Source organism: Corapipo altera, unplaced genomic scaffold, assembly GCF_003945725.1.
Source record: "Corapipo altera isolate COAL_440 unplaced genomic scaffold, ASM394572v1 23, whole genome shotgun sequence".
Classification (NCBI taxonomy): domain Eukaryota; kingdom Metazoa; phylum Chordata; class Aves; order Passeriformes; family Pipridae; genus Corapipo; species Corapipo altera.
Genome location: NW_020884878.1, coordinates 1110267 through 1124033, shown reverse-complemented (window position 1 = coordinate 1124033; position 13767 = coordinate 1110267). Strand labels below are relative to the sequence as shown.

Genomic DNA, 13767 nt, shown 5'->3' with positions numbered 1-13767 from the left:
CTTTCTAGTTAGCACATATGTTGTGAGAGCACACAAATTATAGAGCAAGGCGATTCATGGGCTAATATTGCTGGGACATAATGAACCAGGCATAGTATCACAGAATGGTCTGGGTTGGAAGTGACCTTAAAAATCATCTTGTTCCAGTCCCCTGCCACGGGCAGGAACACCTTCCATTAGACCAGGACACTCCAAGCATTACCCAATCTGTCCTTGAACACTTCCAGGGATGGGTCATCCACAGCTCCTCTGGGCACCCAGTGCCAGGGCCTCAGCACCCTCACAGTCAAGATTTTCTTCCTAATATCTAATATAAATCTCCCCTCTTCAATGTAAGTAGTCAAATATATAGCCAAAAGAACACGTTTTCAGATCTTTACCTGATCTCCTACCCACAACAGCCAAAAACTTTCTTAGTTTGTGCAGAAACATGCAAGCGACAATACCATTAAAACAGACGTTGGAAGCACGGAACATGAAAGGATCGTTTTTCTTCAAACATGAAAGAATCTTAATAATCCATGATAAAGACAGAGTAAGCCGTAAGAATCTCTTCTACAATTACCTTAATTTTTTCCAACTTCATAAAACTGTATGGCATCCCACCCATTCCCATTCCCACTGTCTTCTCCTGCCTCCTGCCCCTGCCAGCAGAAGGAAGCACTAGTGGCTTGATTTTCACAGTCATAAGCTTCATAAGAGCAAAGAACAGGATGTTTTCTCCTTTAGTGGCAAAATCAGGCCATTAGATTACAGAAATACTATTTTTGTGTAATAAGAAACATTATTAAATCAACATAATAATAACAAAGATCTTTGGAAAACTAACTTATGGGAATTATAGTTGTAAAAAACTCTGGACATACAATAGTTCTGTTGGTTGCTGTGTCTATAAGCTCAAGTCCCTCAGAAGGGTAGCTTAAAATATCTGACTATATTTCCCCATCTTGCAGATTTCTTTACATTCAATTTCCTTGTGACAACAGATGTTCCTGCTCTAGTCATGGATATCTTGGTCTGAGAAGCTTGAGGCTCCTGACATACAGGTATATCCAGAAAGAGCCATTACGAAAAGTCTGACCTTTAACAATACTGAAAAAATATTTTAGCTATTTAACCTCACTGATTAAACATTTCTTACTGAAGCCAGGCCTCAAGTACCTTTTCTCATGATGGAAGACACTAAGGGTGGAGGTGAAAAAACATCCGAATTCTCTTTTTCCTTTTTCTTAGACCAGAGATTTCACTGTAAACTCAATTTTGTCAAAGGTATTTCTAGGTAACTGTTGTGGCTGAACCCCAGCCCACAACTAAGTACCACGAAGCTATCTGCTCACTACCTGTCCTGCCCTGGTGGGAGGAGGAGGACTGGAAAAAGGTAAAACCCATGGACTGACATAAGAACAGTTTAATAATTTAAATAAAATAAGAATTGTAATGATAAGGGAGACAACAAAAAGAGAGAGAGAAACAAAACCCAAGACAGACAAGAGGTGCACAGTGCAATTGCTCACCACCCACTGACCGATGTCCAGCCCATCCCAAAGCAGAGACTGGCGCCTCCCGGCCAACTCCCCCAGTTTATACAGTGGGCATGACATTCTGTGGTTTGGAATATCTCTTTGGTCAGCTCAGGTCAGCTGTCCTGGCTGTGTCTCCTCCTGGCTCCTTGTGCATCTCCTCACTGGCAGAGCATGGGAAACTGGAAAGTCCTTGCTTGGCTCAGAGTAAGCACTGCTCAGCAACAACTAGAACATCAGTGTGTTATCGTTATTCTCACACTAAATCCAACACACAGCACTGCACCAGCTACTAGGAAGAAAATTAACTCTATCCCAGCTGAAACCATGGCAGTAGCCCAAGCAATTCTGCTGCCTTAGAGAGATTCACCTTTATACCTCTGATTTTTCTTTGTTAGCCACTCATTCAAGATCCCATCACCTGCAGAAAGTTCATCCTACAACAGGAACTCAAGGGAGAATTACTGAAGTAACTGGTTTCTCTTCACCCAGATGCCTGCAGTTTTGTCATGGCTTCCTTTTCAACTGCAGACACTTTTAAGTTAAACCCCCCTCCTTGCTTTGGCAGTGAGTGCACTCCAAGGCCACAGGTTTGTCAGGCTTGTGTGAATCACACAAGGCACGTAGAGAAGGACAACGCAAGAGATGAAAATAGATGGTAACCTCACAAGCTGGGCTTTCAGCCCTTGTATTTTCTTTCTGACAGCCTAATGTTCTTGAAAGTATTTTGGGTAGCTTCTAGATTTTTTGCAAGGTTCTAGCACAATTAACAGCAGCTTTCAACAGGAAGAGTTAAAGCTTCTCACAACTGCGGAATCACTAATTACTGACCGAAAGGCAGGTTAAATTGAGCTCATAGTGCTTCTGTTAAAAATTAATCCTGGAGTAAGATCCTCAAGTGCCATCGGCTGGAGAGCTGCCTGACTGTGAGAAGGGCAAAATCCAAGGAAAAGGACGATGCTGGTCCCAACCAGCGCTGTCCGAGCGGCAGCTTCTCCTCTCCCTTTTACTACGTGTTTCCTTTCTAGAAAGGCTACTACTATAGATAGATGTTTAAACTGTACAGCACAACAGTTTGCTATTTTTAGCTGCTATTTAAACCAAAGCTGTAACCAATCTGAGTAAAACCCAGCCATTTAAATAGGAAGATTAACTACCAGCTTCAAAGAGCATTTCTTTAATGGATCAAATTAATAGGGAAAAGGTCTTTCACAAATGAGGTTTAATTACCAAATGAAGTCATTGTTGCCTCAACACTGAATGCCACCAAATAAAAAAAAAAAAGGAAAAAAAATCCTTTACTGTTGCAACTACTCTGAGCTTTGTTACTTACAGTTGCATAAAGTAAATGAAAAAAACACACTTCAGCATATGTAGCTGCCCACAAATTTCTGTGTAGCCAATTAAATGATGTTGAATTCCTGTAAAGAAAATGTATTGCCAAAGTGAGCACTTTCTCAACTAGGGGAAAAAAAAGGAAGCTCAAGGGAGAAGACTCTAAACAGCAAGATGTGAGCTGCCACAAAATCAGTTTAAATAAATCCTATCACTTCTCTTATTAGTTTTTGCAGAATTGCCACTGTGTGCAACTCATGATCTTCACAACAGAAATATCATTCTGTAGAAATGGAACCAAGTCCACTTAAAACAATCCCCAAGCTTGAGAGCTGTATTAGAACCTTCTGGTGTCAGTCTTGCACAGAACAAAAACACCTGAAGAAAATCTCAGCTGAAGAGTGATTGTACATGCAGTGAAAATATCAGAAGCGCCAGTGCTGGACAGGAAATTGCACGAATTTGCAGGTATGACTTGTCCTGCACAATTCCAGTGCCAGACATTCATTTCCATTTTGTATTTCTGCCACCAGAACACAGAAGCAGAGAGCAGTCCTAAGCACATTACCCCTATAACTCACAGAAAGCAGTGTTTCACTTTTAAACTCAGTACTAGGCACTTTCTATATATAAGAGAAGTTTACACACAATAGTTGAATAAAATCTGAGTTCCAGAAGTTATTTGAGTTAGAGACTCAGAGCAAAAGGGTATTTCATGACCAGGATTCGCTGCTGCTGAACCAAGAGCTCAAGCTGAAGGATATAATCCAGACTTTCACTTACTGCCTAAAATCAAAAAGGCTTTAAAATACAGTATGGTGAATAGAAACAAAGTCTTACAGCAAGAATTAGCCAAACATCCTTCAGAGCAAAGCACACCAGCAGCAATCCCATGCACACCAGTTACAGATGTTAATGTGGCCTCTCGACTGTGCAGTTCCTGTCATTATGGTCACAGGAACCATTTGGGCCAGAGCATCTCCCAAATAATACATACTTCCCCATACCACCCCAAACACCCCTCTGCCCACCATGGCATATTCCTATAAGTGAATCCCCAAGTGTCTGAATACAGCCCCCAGTTTCCATCTCCCTGAGTTGTAAAACGAATCAATGGCAATGTATATACTGATTAATTCCTGCTTATTTACCACTGGCAAATAGGTTTAAAAAAAAAAAAAACCAAACTGGAAAATATCACCAGTAATTGATAAACTTCAATTAAAAATAACTAGATAATAGCCCACTTGGTTTACTTCTAGGGGTTTTTTATCACCACTCAGTGTTAAGGAAATTTTTACATTGTGTACATAATATTAGATTAACACAAAAATCTATGAGTTTCCTGTATGTTGCTTTGCTACTGTTATATATTTTCTAGCTTTTCTCCTGTTCTAACTGGGTAGATTTTGCCCTATAGGTGTCCTCAATTCCCCTGTAAAATAACTATTGTGAACGTATTAATTAACCCAGGCACACCTTTCCTGATCCAGGTTTTGAGAACATTTTAAAAAATTATAAACATCTGATAGCAATTCAAATTGTCCTATTTAGAATTGTTTTCTAGTATCAAGTTTCTTTGTATTCATTGTATTATCTGTTCTTAAAGTTTCACAGAAATATACCACGTGGAAACAATGTAAACCAAATTAATAACGTGCCTCAAAAATGTTAACATCTCCTTACTGAGCTTTAACTAGCTTTCAGTTATACCATTAACTCCCATCAGTTGCCAGTACAAGATTCACAGAATCATGTTGGGTACAACCTCTCCTCAGACTGTAAAACTAGTATGGGAAATACCTGGCTTAGAAATGGGACTCACAGAGACCATATCCACTACATCATAGCTTCATCTTTAATTCATTACACAAAAAGAGATGCAGCTATTACAATACAATAATATATTAACAGTGTATGACACCGAGATGGTACTGGAACTTTAGAAAGTTCCAAAGACCTGGAATGGGCCTTGTATTTCGCTTTTAAGGTTGAACTTACTCCTGCATTTGGTATAAAACACGGTCCTCTTTTCAGGCCCAGCTTAATCCAGGTATTTCTGCCAGCACAGCTGTACAGGGCAGAGGTGCAGCTCCCAGTCTGCAGCTGTACCCCAGCAGAACACCCAGAGTAACCAGCTGTGTTCATGTGGATTGGGCATGTCCACGAGGACCACTCTCACCTACAGCCAGAGTGTGTTACAAGAGAGCTCCACTCTCTCAACTGTGCTGAATATGCAGCCACTCATTTTTTCTTCACTGTTTTAGAACTTCATTATGTCCAGAGCTGGACTAAATTGTTCCAACCATGGAAAGAAATCCCAGGCAAGCCCTGTGCTTAGCACAGAGAAACTAAAACAGTGGAACTGTCCTATAGACAACTTCATATGAAAAATGAGTTTATAATGACAGAGAATACTATTCAAATCCAATTATTTGGATATATGGGGAGCTAATGCTGCAAGTATTCTTCCAAAGGAAAAAAAACACCAAGAGAACCCACCCAGAAGTCCCTTATCTTCATCTGGCATACATGAAGAACATGCCAGTTAGTCCCCTTATCCCCTTAAAAATACTTTTTAATTGAAGCTGATCAACTTCAATGAGGGGTGACAGAATTGGAGCACTAACACCATAGAGTTTTGAGATGGACCCACACAAACGTTGCCCAGAGTCTTGCTTTGACATGATTTCCTTTTTTAAGTACTGTTGCTTTTACCATTATGGTCAATTTTATTTACCAGTTTTTCTTACTTTACCATCTGTGTAGAGACTTCTTGTGAGAAAAATACCAAACAAAAGAAACAAAACAAAAAACCCCCAAACAAACAAACAAAAAACTGACACAAAAGAAAAAAAGCCCACACCCAAATGTCATGTGTAATCACAAGCATGTGACTGCACAGAAGAAAGTCTTGCTCTTCATGAATCAATGAACATCACAGCCCACTAATCCAGCTCAGGAAAAGAACTCAGAAATTCCTTACATACAGTAAGAATGATTTAAAAGAAATTTAACTGCAGAAGCTAACACAGTATCCAAGCAGAGACAACACCTCTGTATGTAAACTATTAAAATTCTTTCATATGTATATTACCTTCTAACTGCAATTTAAACCATTTTCTTTACATGAGGGTAGTTACATTTACCACAGCTTGACTACCACCAAAAAAACCCTAACTAATAAAACCCTAACAAATCAGGAGAGCAAGCAGGCAGTTCAGCCTGAATCAGCTACAGCAGCACAAACACTCCAAAACCCACTGCCTTTGCAAAATGACAGCGGGGAGAGGCAGCAAGAGCAGAGTCCACTGGGCTACACATCATCTGCCCCAGTGAAGTGTTACTACCAAGGCCATGAAGTCCATATAAACACCCCTTTTAAAGACAGGTAAATTATGGCCTAAGAGGCGGCAGCAGAGCCTGAAAGTCCTGAAGCCAGCACAGGACCACACTGACAAGATTATCCATCATGTGGATTTGGCCTTGAATTGACCTGAAACTCCAACTACCTCCCCATTTATAAAGTGTGAGCAAGTAGGTAGAAGCTTCCAAGATCATAATTTCTGTTTCACATCGTGGTGAAGTGATTCTGCTGTGTCTTAATACACAATGTAACCCACTGATAGTTTACCTTTGCATGGTAATTTACTGTTTTAAAATAACCACATGGCATAAGTGGTGGTTTGTAAGAAAATTCCTTTTTTTTTTTTTTTTTTTAGCTAGCTTATTTGGCTTTTTCCTTGAATATATCATTTTTTCCTTCCTAATTACTTGTGCTTTGTCCTTCGAGATCAAAGATACATGGTAGTTAAATTGTGTTTATTATTACAGAAAAATCAGAGCTATTCAAAAGAGATATCTGAGCAGGGGCTCGACAGAGCTAGACACTTAAGTGCTCTCCTCCCTACAGCCCTCCTGCTTTTGCTGCTACCGAGCTCACAAAAAGTGATGCAAAACATATCCCCAAGATATCTGTCAGGCTCTCAGTTAACAGTGTTTCAGCTACAAACTGGTCTGTCTTCAGACAGATGCAAACTCTTGATAAAGTAACTAGTTTTAGTCTAAATCATAGGCTTTAAAACATATCATCTATTTTATTTGCTACATTTGGTTTCCTAGACTGGAGGCTGGACATTTTCCCTTACTGCTTCTATCCAAGTTCTCATCCCTTCACTCAAGTTCCTCAAGTGCTTTCAGTTAACAGGGTATTTTGTGATCAAAGGTTTTAAGAACAAAAGAAAACAAAACAACAACAACAAAAAAAGGAACAAAAATAAGAGAGATCAACTTTTATTTTTCTGTATGAATAAAGAACAAACAGTCCCACTAAGCAGTCAAGAAAAACACAACAATAGCTAGGACAGAAAGCCTGCAGCAATGTCAGTTCAGCATCCAGTAGATTCAATAGGGTGCAAGGAAAAAAGTCCTTTCTGAAGGACTGAGTACCAAATATTCACATCCCCAGTTAAACCATTCCCTTCTTTAGTTTAGCTGGTAGAGGCTGCAGCTTTTATATTTGATGTGGATTACTTCAAGCCTTCTGTTCCTTGGAGCATATGTTCTTCCAATGGAGCTGAGCAGGAAACAAATGGAAGGAGGTAAGCCTCTAGTAACTCTCTTTCTAACATAACAGTCCATTTACTGTTCTCTGTTGTGAGCAAAAACAGGAGAGTTGGTCTCAAATTCTTTCACTTCTTGAAATGCACAAGTTTCCATGAAGTGGCATCACTCTAGTTTTGGTTTAGAACTGACACAGAAAGAACTCATTCTGGTAAACAAAATGGGTCATCTTTTTCAGGTTACACTTCCAGGATTATTACAAATCGAGTCAAAAAGGCATTAAATAAATTACCTGGTAATACCCTCCACTGCTGTAAATATAATCAGTGCTGTTGATTCGGTATCCTCAATTCTGCGCTTGAAGTTCAGGCTCTATTTTAATGTAGTGAGTTACAAGACTTCTTGTAACATTTCTCCTCAAAACACTTAAGGAGCATTCATTCACACCAAATTAAACAGAAGCTGCACAGCTTCTCTCCTAACACACAGTTTGCATTGGATATCTTTAAGGAATGACTGATGGATCATCTTGAAGCACCAGTTCTTCAGTGCCAGCGGAGCCATTTTGCATGTCTTGGTACTAAAATATCTCAAGGTTTTAAAAAGCTACATTTCTGTACAAGTCCCAGTATTATCAGACTTCAACAGGAAGAAATGACAGATCATGGACACAGTGAAACTCCTCTTTATCAATGCACTTACTCTGAGATCCCAGCCCCAGCCCCCAGGCTGCTATGAACAGGCACAGCTTCAACTGAGGCTGTGGCTCCACATCAAAGAGCCCCGACGTGTTCATCACCTACATAAACTGTACTTAAAAAAATACATATGCTGGCATGCATTCACTTGATTTCAAGTTCCAAAAAATTTCAGGACTTAATTTTCATAGAGACTTTTATTCTAAGCTAAATAGCTGAGATCTCAGTAGAGGAAAACCTTAATAGCCTTCATATCCAATGGTAATTTGGAAACCCGTACCTTCTCTGAATTTCCAGCCATTAGTTAAAGTACAAAGGCTCACCTTCTCTCCTGAGCCATTTTTGTAGTCCTCGGTGTCATAAAACCCCCACGTGCCTCCCATTTCAGAGCAGTACTCCCTGGAAAACTCCGATTTTCCCACATGCTTTCCTCCAATACAAAGGAGGTTTCTCAAGAGAGGCTCAGTCTTTCTCGAATTCAAAAGAGAAAGGGCTGTTATAACATGAAAAGATGATTAAGGTCCAAGTTCTTTCCATGCATTACCTAGGTGGTTTTTCTGCGGCATGTAAACACCTGCCCATGTAACTGTGTATGCGAAGATAAAAGGAGCAGTTAGAGCTGATGACTTGTAATCTGGAACATTCCTTCCTTTTGGACATCAGCTTGCTAGGAATAGGTACAGGTTACCTCACAGGTACCTTCTTGTAAGGCTCTGGCAAGATTTGTTTTTGTTTTGAAGCTGTTTGTTTTTTAAAGAACACATCTTGTAATCAGATTGGTATTTGCATCTACTTGGAAGAGCAGTATCATCAGGAAAAGCCTGATGCTCTTGTATGCCACCACTGATCCATGCAGGACTTCCCTCCTGGGTTTACTTAGCAATGCACTCTATTATTTTGTTGGCATATCATACCACCAAGCTCTTCAGGAATAAATAGAGTTAATACTGCCAAATTCTCCTCTGCAGCACAAAAAAAAAAAAAAAGAATACTCAAAAACCAGCAGTTTCTGTCATTCAATGTCCCCTTTAGTATTAAAAATCTTAGGCAAGCCTACTTGAAATCCAGCACTCTGACATAAATTGGTGCAATATTACTACTGAACAACATGAACACACTCAAGAATTCAATCCACTGTGTTACATAGGCTCAGCAAGAGTCCTTGAGGCTTCCAGGCTGGAAGCACACCAAAGGGAATGTGTGCAATCTTAAGTACCCCAGAAGAGTTTGGGCTTACACTGCAACGCTGATGACATTTGCCAGTGTTATTAATATTTATTGACTAATTTTTTTTTTCCACTTCACCATCAGTACTCGGAGTCTTAGAACCAGCCTTATAAACTCCAGGCATTATAGTTCAAGGATAAGGAGGAACAAAGGTCTATGTGCAGAGGAGGAAGCACCAGCACCTGTAAGTAAATGCATGTGTTACACTGCTGACCGAGGTGCTACCCATGACAGTGGGATGGTCTTCTCTGGCCTCTCTTCTGGTGGCAGTAGAAAGACAGCTAGTAACTATGCTTCTCACCTCCTCAAGGCTTACAAAGGACATAGGATCTTAGCCTAACCTAAGTAAGCTCTTGATGGACATTTCTGATAAGAGAGAAACCAACTAGAAGATGGGGATGGCAATTAAATGAGAGAATAAAACGGATTATCCACTTCACACCTCCACCTTTAAACCAGTAGTTGATTTAACTGCCCGATTTAAGCTGCTGATAACAGTTTGCAGCTACATTTGTTCCCCCCCACCTTCCAAAAGTGATCCAGGATGCGCCTGCAGAGACAACAGAAAGGAAATGGCAGGGCAGAGTTTCTAAAAAACCTTGAAAGTACTTGAAATAAAAACCTCCTGCTGTCCCATCACCCTGCTACAGACCACCTGACAACCTGGACCGCCTGATCCCAACTGCACCAGCCCTCTTGGCTAAGTGTGGACTGTCTGTTGGTATTTCAGGCATCCCAACCAAGAGACCCAGACTGCAGCCTGGAGACACTGTGTTTTAAAGGGCAAAGCAAGCATGACTGTAAACAAAAACCAGAAAGCCTCCCGCTGCTTCCATCAGCATACTGCCAAATTATCAGACCTCCACTTGATAGAAGGAAACCAAAGCACCAACAGAGCAAAATTATGGAAAGTTTCTGCAGCAGGGAAATCCTTCTCAGCTGTTCTTCCCTGATTTTCAGTGCCTTGATGTTGAGGAGGAAGGGCAGAGCACTGTGCTGTCCCCCTTCACCTTTAGTGGGCAATGGAAAGCCATTTCTGAGCACTTTTATTGAAGCAATTTGCAGAACTGTTTCGTGTTTGAGGAAGTGCAAAGACCAGACAACACAGGCACTACTGTCAGGTAAGCCCTATGGCAAGGCAAACAATTCAGAAAAACCCAGAAAGCAGTAAAACCACTGTTTTGAAAGCCAGAAACCACTCAGCCTCCCCCATACCTGCGGGGAGACTCTACAGATTTACTGAAAGATTTCTCCTCTTCTTACAACTCGGAGAGACACAGTTAGAGTATATACAAAAGGTTTTTGTGTTCACTTTCGATTCCAGTAATGGTGGCTCAGTTCCACCAGCGCTGAAAGAAATTAACAGACAAAAGCAATGGCACATACAATCCTAAAGACCTCACACAGGTTTAAGAAAAACCAGCAGTAGCCACTGCCCCTCAAAGCCAGCAGCACAAGATACGGGCTCCTCAAGCAGATTCTGGAGCTGGACTTCGGTAGCAAAGATCCAGCAGAAAAAAAACCCAGTCTTTCAGATCACCCCCCTTTTAGCCACCAAAAAAATAAGTTTCAAGGCCCAACTCTGAGAAATTGAAAAGCTTAAGTTCTTCTGCAAGGCACTCGGTCCTGTTCTATACCATCTTAAGACTGAGAATGAGCACTCCAGAAACCATTTCTCAGTTTTATTTAGCGCACATACCATTAAAAATAACTATTTTATGCTATAAGGACTTAAAACACACTAGAATAAATGAATCTTGGATTATCTACCAGCTGCAACCCACTGCCAAAGTAACCGGTAACCCTAAATGGCTCATTTACTTAAAAAGGTCCAAGAATTCCTCTGCTAATAGTGAAGTGTCACACCACAGACCTGAGAAAAAAACTTCTCATTGCATCAGCCATCTGCACAGGAGTTTTTTAAGGGAATAATGAGGAAATCTCATACATCTCAGCAAAAGCCCTAAATTTGGCTCAAACTGGAGTCGATAAACAAAGCTCCCAACAACACTGGTTCACCCAGTCCATGCACTGACAGGAGCTCCTTGTAGCACCTGGGGGGAAATCCAGGAGCACATCAAAGTGATACAACTACTAAGGAATGGCTAAAACCCAAATAGCTCAGTATCTAATCATGATGCTCATACTTGATTTCTTATGAGATCCTGACCCCTGTAAATATATAAGAAGCCTGGAACTACATCAAAGAATGGATTCAACAGACCAGTATAAAAATCCACACCTCCAGATACTGTAATGACTAAATTTCACTTATGTAAGGCTGAGACACAAACTTGATCAAATTCCATAATTTCTGCCATCTCACAGCATGAAATTAAATAAACAACAAGCTTCACCTTAACTATCAAGAGATAAACACTATCCAAATACAAGCAGAGGGAGAGGCAAGGAATAAAAGGATCTCAACCAATGCCAAAATTGAGGTGTACTTTATATACAATCAGCCAAAGTTTTATCATCAAAGATGATAAATAACAGGACCCAAATGCCTTCTCCCTTCAAGGTATTCTGAATATGGACACCATCAAACCTAAACCTTCTAAAACAACCCAGTTTCTTGATAAATGCTTGAGACTTCCAATAAGTTCTCTGCTGAATTCATATCCTTCCTTTTTTCTTAGCCATCTTAGCTCAACTGCACATCCACAGCCCCCAGGATGAACGTACCATAAACACAGCTTTATGTTTTCCATTAAAACCCCTACAGCAGGACTAATCTGAATATTCTTTGCTGCTTTATAAGAAACATCCCCAACTTTGAACTCGGTCTACTGGAAACAGAAAACAACGAATTCTCTTTCTTAAGCCCTGCCTTTAGGAAGGAAGGATAAGCTTTGCATACTGATTCTTACATTCTGAAGAAAGCAGATTACATCCAGGATAAGGAAATTGAGAAAAAAAAAAAAAGTACTCGAGCGGGGTAGAATGGTAAGTAAAAAATAACAAATGCTCAAGGGCAAAAGGGAAAAAAAGTAGGGAAACAAAAAAAACCCCAATAAACCGAGCAACCAAACGAAAAAGGATCAGAGAACAACTTAAGTCTCAACCCCCCTTTCTAGACCTGCCACTAAATTACGGCAGCAGAGCAAATCATTTTGGTTGCAACATTTTCTCAAGAGCCACAAGCTTCGAGCAGAGAGAAACCAAAGGTTAGGGAATCAGTGCCACCTCAGGTGCTCCCCTCTACGTATTTCACTAAAAGCTGCTTCTCCCCCATGCGACCCCTCGCACCCCCGTGACTGCTCCAAAGGCGCTGGGAGCCGGGGCTGTCCCGGCGCTCCCGATCCCTCCCAGCTCAGCACAAAGCTCACCATCCATTTTACAAGCCGGCCGGGCTCCTTCCCGGCACAACTTACACGCTGAAACACTTAACCTGCTCAGATGACCCTCGGATATAAAAGCAGACAAAACCCATCTCGAATAATAAAAAAAACCAAGGAGAGGTATCGATATCCATTATAAACAAGCCTTTATGCAGATGGCCATCACTGCAATTAAACCCCCCCATCCCCAACACCGGCATCACCGCCCGGACCTGCTCACCCGAGCCCCCTGGCTCCTTAAACTTCACCGCCTAACAAAGGCTTTTAAGGCTTTTATTCCCCCCACCCCTCAATTTGCGCCAACAATCCTCGGTGAATTATTCATACTCCTCAGCTCGCACCGTCCGCTCGCCATCCCCCTCTTAACAACCACCACCACCACCACCCCCCGGCCCCATCCCCACGCGGGTTTGAGGGATTTATTTATTTTTTTTTTTTAAGCTTAATATCTCCAGATTGCGAACCGGCCCTTTCCCGCACAAAGCCAGAGCCACCGCGGGCTCGCTGCGCGCCGGGACCACGGGACAATCAATCCCTGCCCGCCCATTTCCAGGAGCGGGGCAGCCCCCGGGTCGCTCCCCGGCCCCGCGGCCCCGCCGCCAGCCCCGAGCCCCGGCCCGCTCCCCCCGCCGACAAAATGGCGACGTGGACGGCGGCGAGGAGGAGGAGGAGAAGGAAAAGGAGGAGGAGGAGGAGGAATGGAAGAGCGGAGCGCTCCCCGGGCCGAGGGAGGGGGGGAGGGAAGCGGGGAAGGGGCCGGGGAGGGGGCGGCGGTAACAAAGCGGGGGGCGGCGGGCGCCGGCAGCAGCGAGCGGGCGGCGCGGCATCGGTACCTCTTCTTGTCGGTGACGCCGCCGGGGCTGTCCATGGCGGCCGGGACGGCTTCTCCTCCCGCCGGCTTCCCTGTGGGTGCGAGGCGGCCGCGGGCTCCAATGGCCGCCGCGGGGGCGCGGGGGAGATGGCGGCACGGCCGGGGAAGGGGCCGGGTCTGGGGCCGCGCGGGCTCAGAGCATCGGGGCAGAGGCTGCGGGGAGGTGCGGGCGCCGGCGGGCGCGGCGGCGACGGCGGCGGGCGGTGGGC

The 13767-nt window shown here is 42.6% G+C and overlaps 1 protein-coding gene across 2 annotated transcripts in view; it reads right to left on the bottom strand.

Moving 5' to 3' along the window:
• Positions 1-13686, bottom strand: part of HIF1A (hypoxia inducible factor 1 subunit alpha) — a 34343-nt gene extending 20657 nt beyond the window's left edge. Inside the window, exon 1 of one of the 2 annotated variants that reach the window (XR_003526713.1) lies at positions 13521-13686. Coding sequence is in view for 1 of the 2 variants with exons in the window: in XM_027637700.1 (XP_027493501.1) it covers positions 13521-13555 (35 nt within the window). In the remaining variant the exon portion in view is untranslated. The remainder of the gene's footprint in view (positions 1-13520) is intronic. The other variant, XM_027637700.1, reaches the window with a different exon arrangement.
• Between the last annotated feature and the right edge of the window lie 81 nt (positions 13687-13767).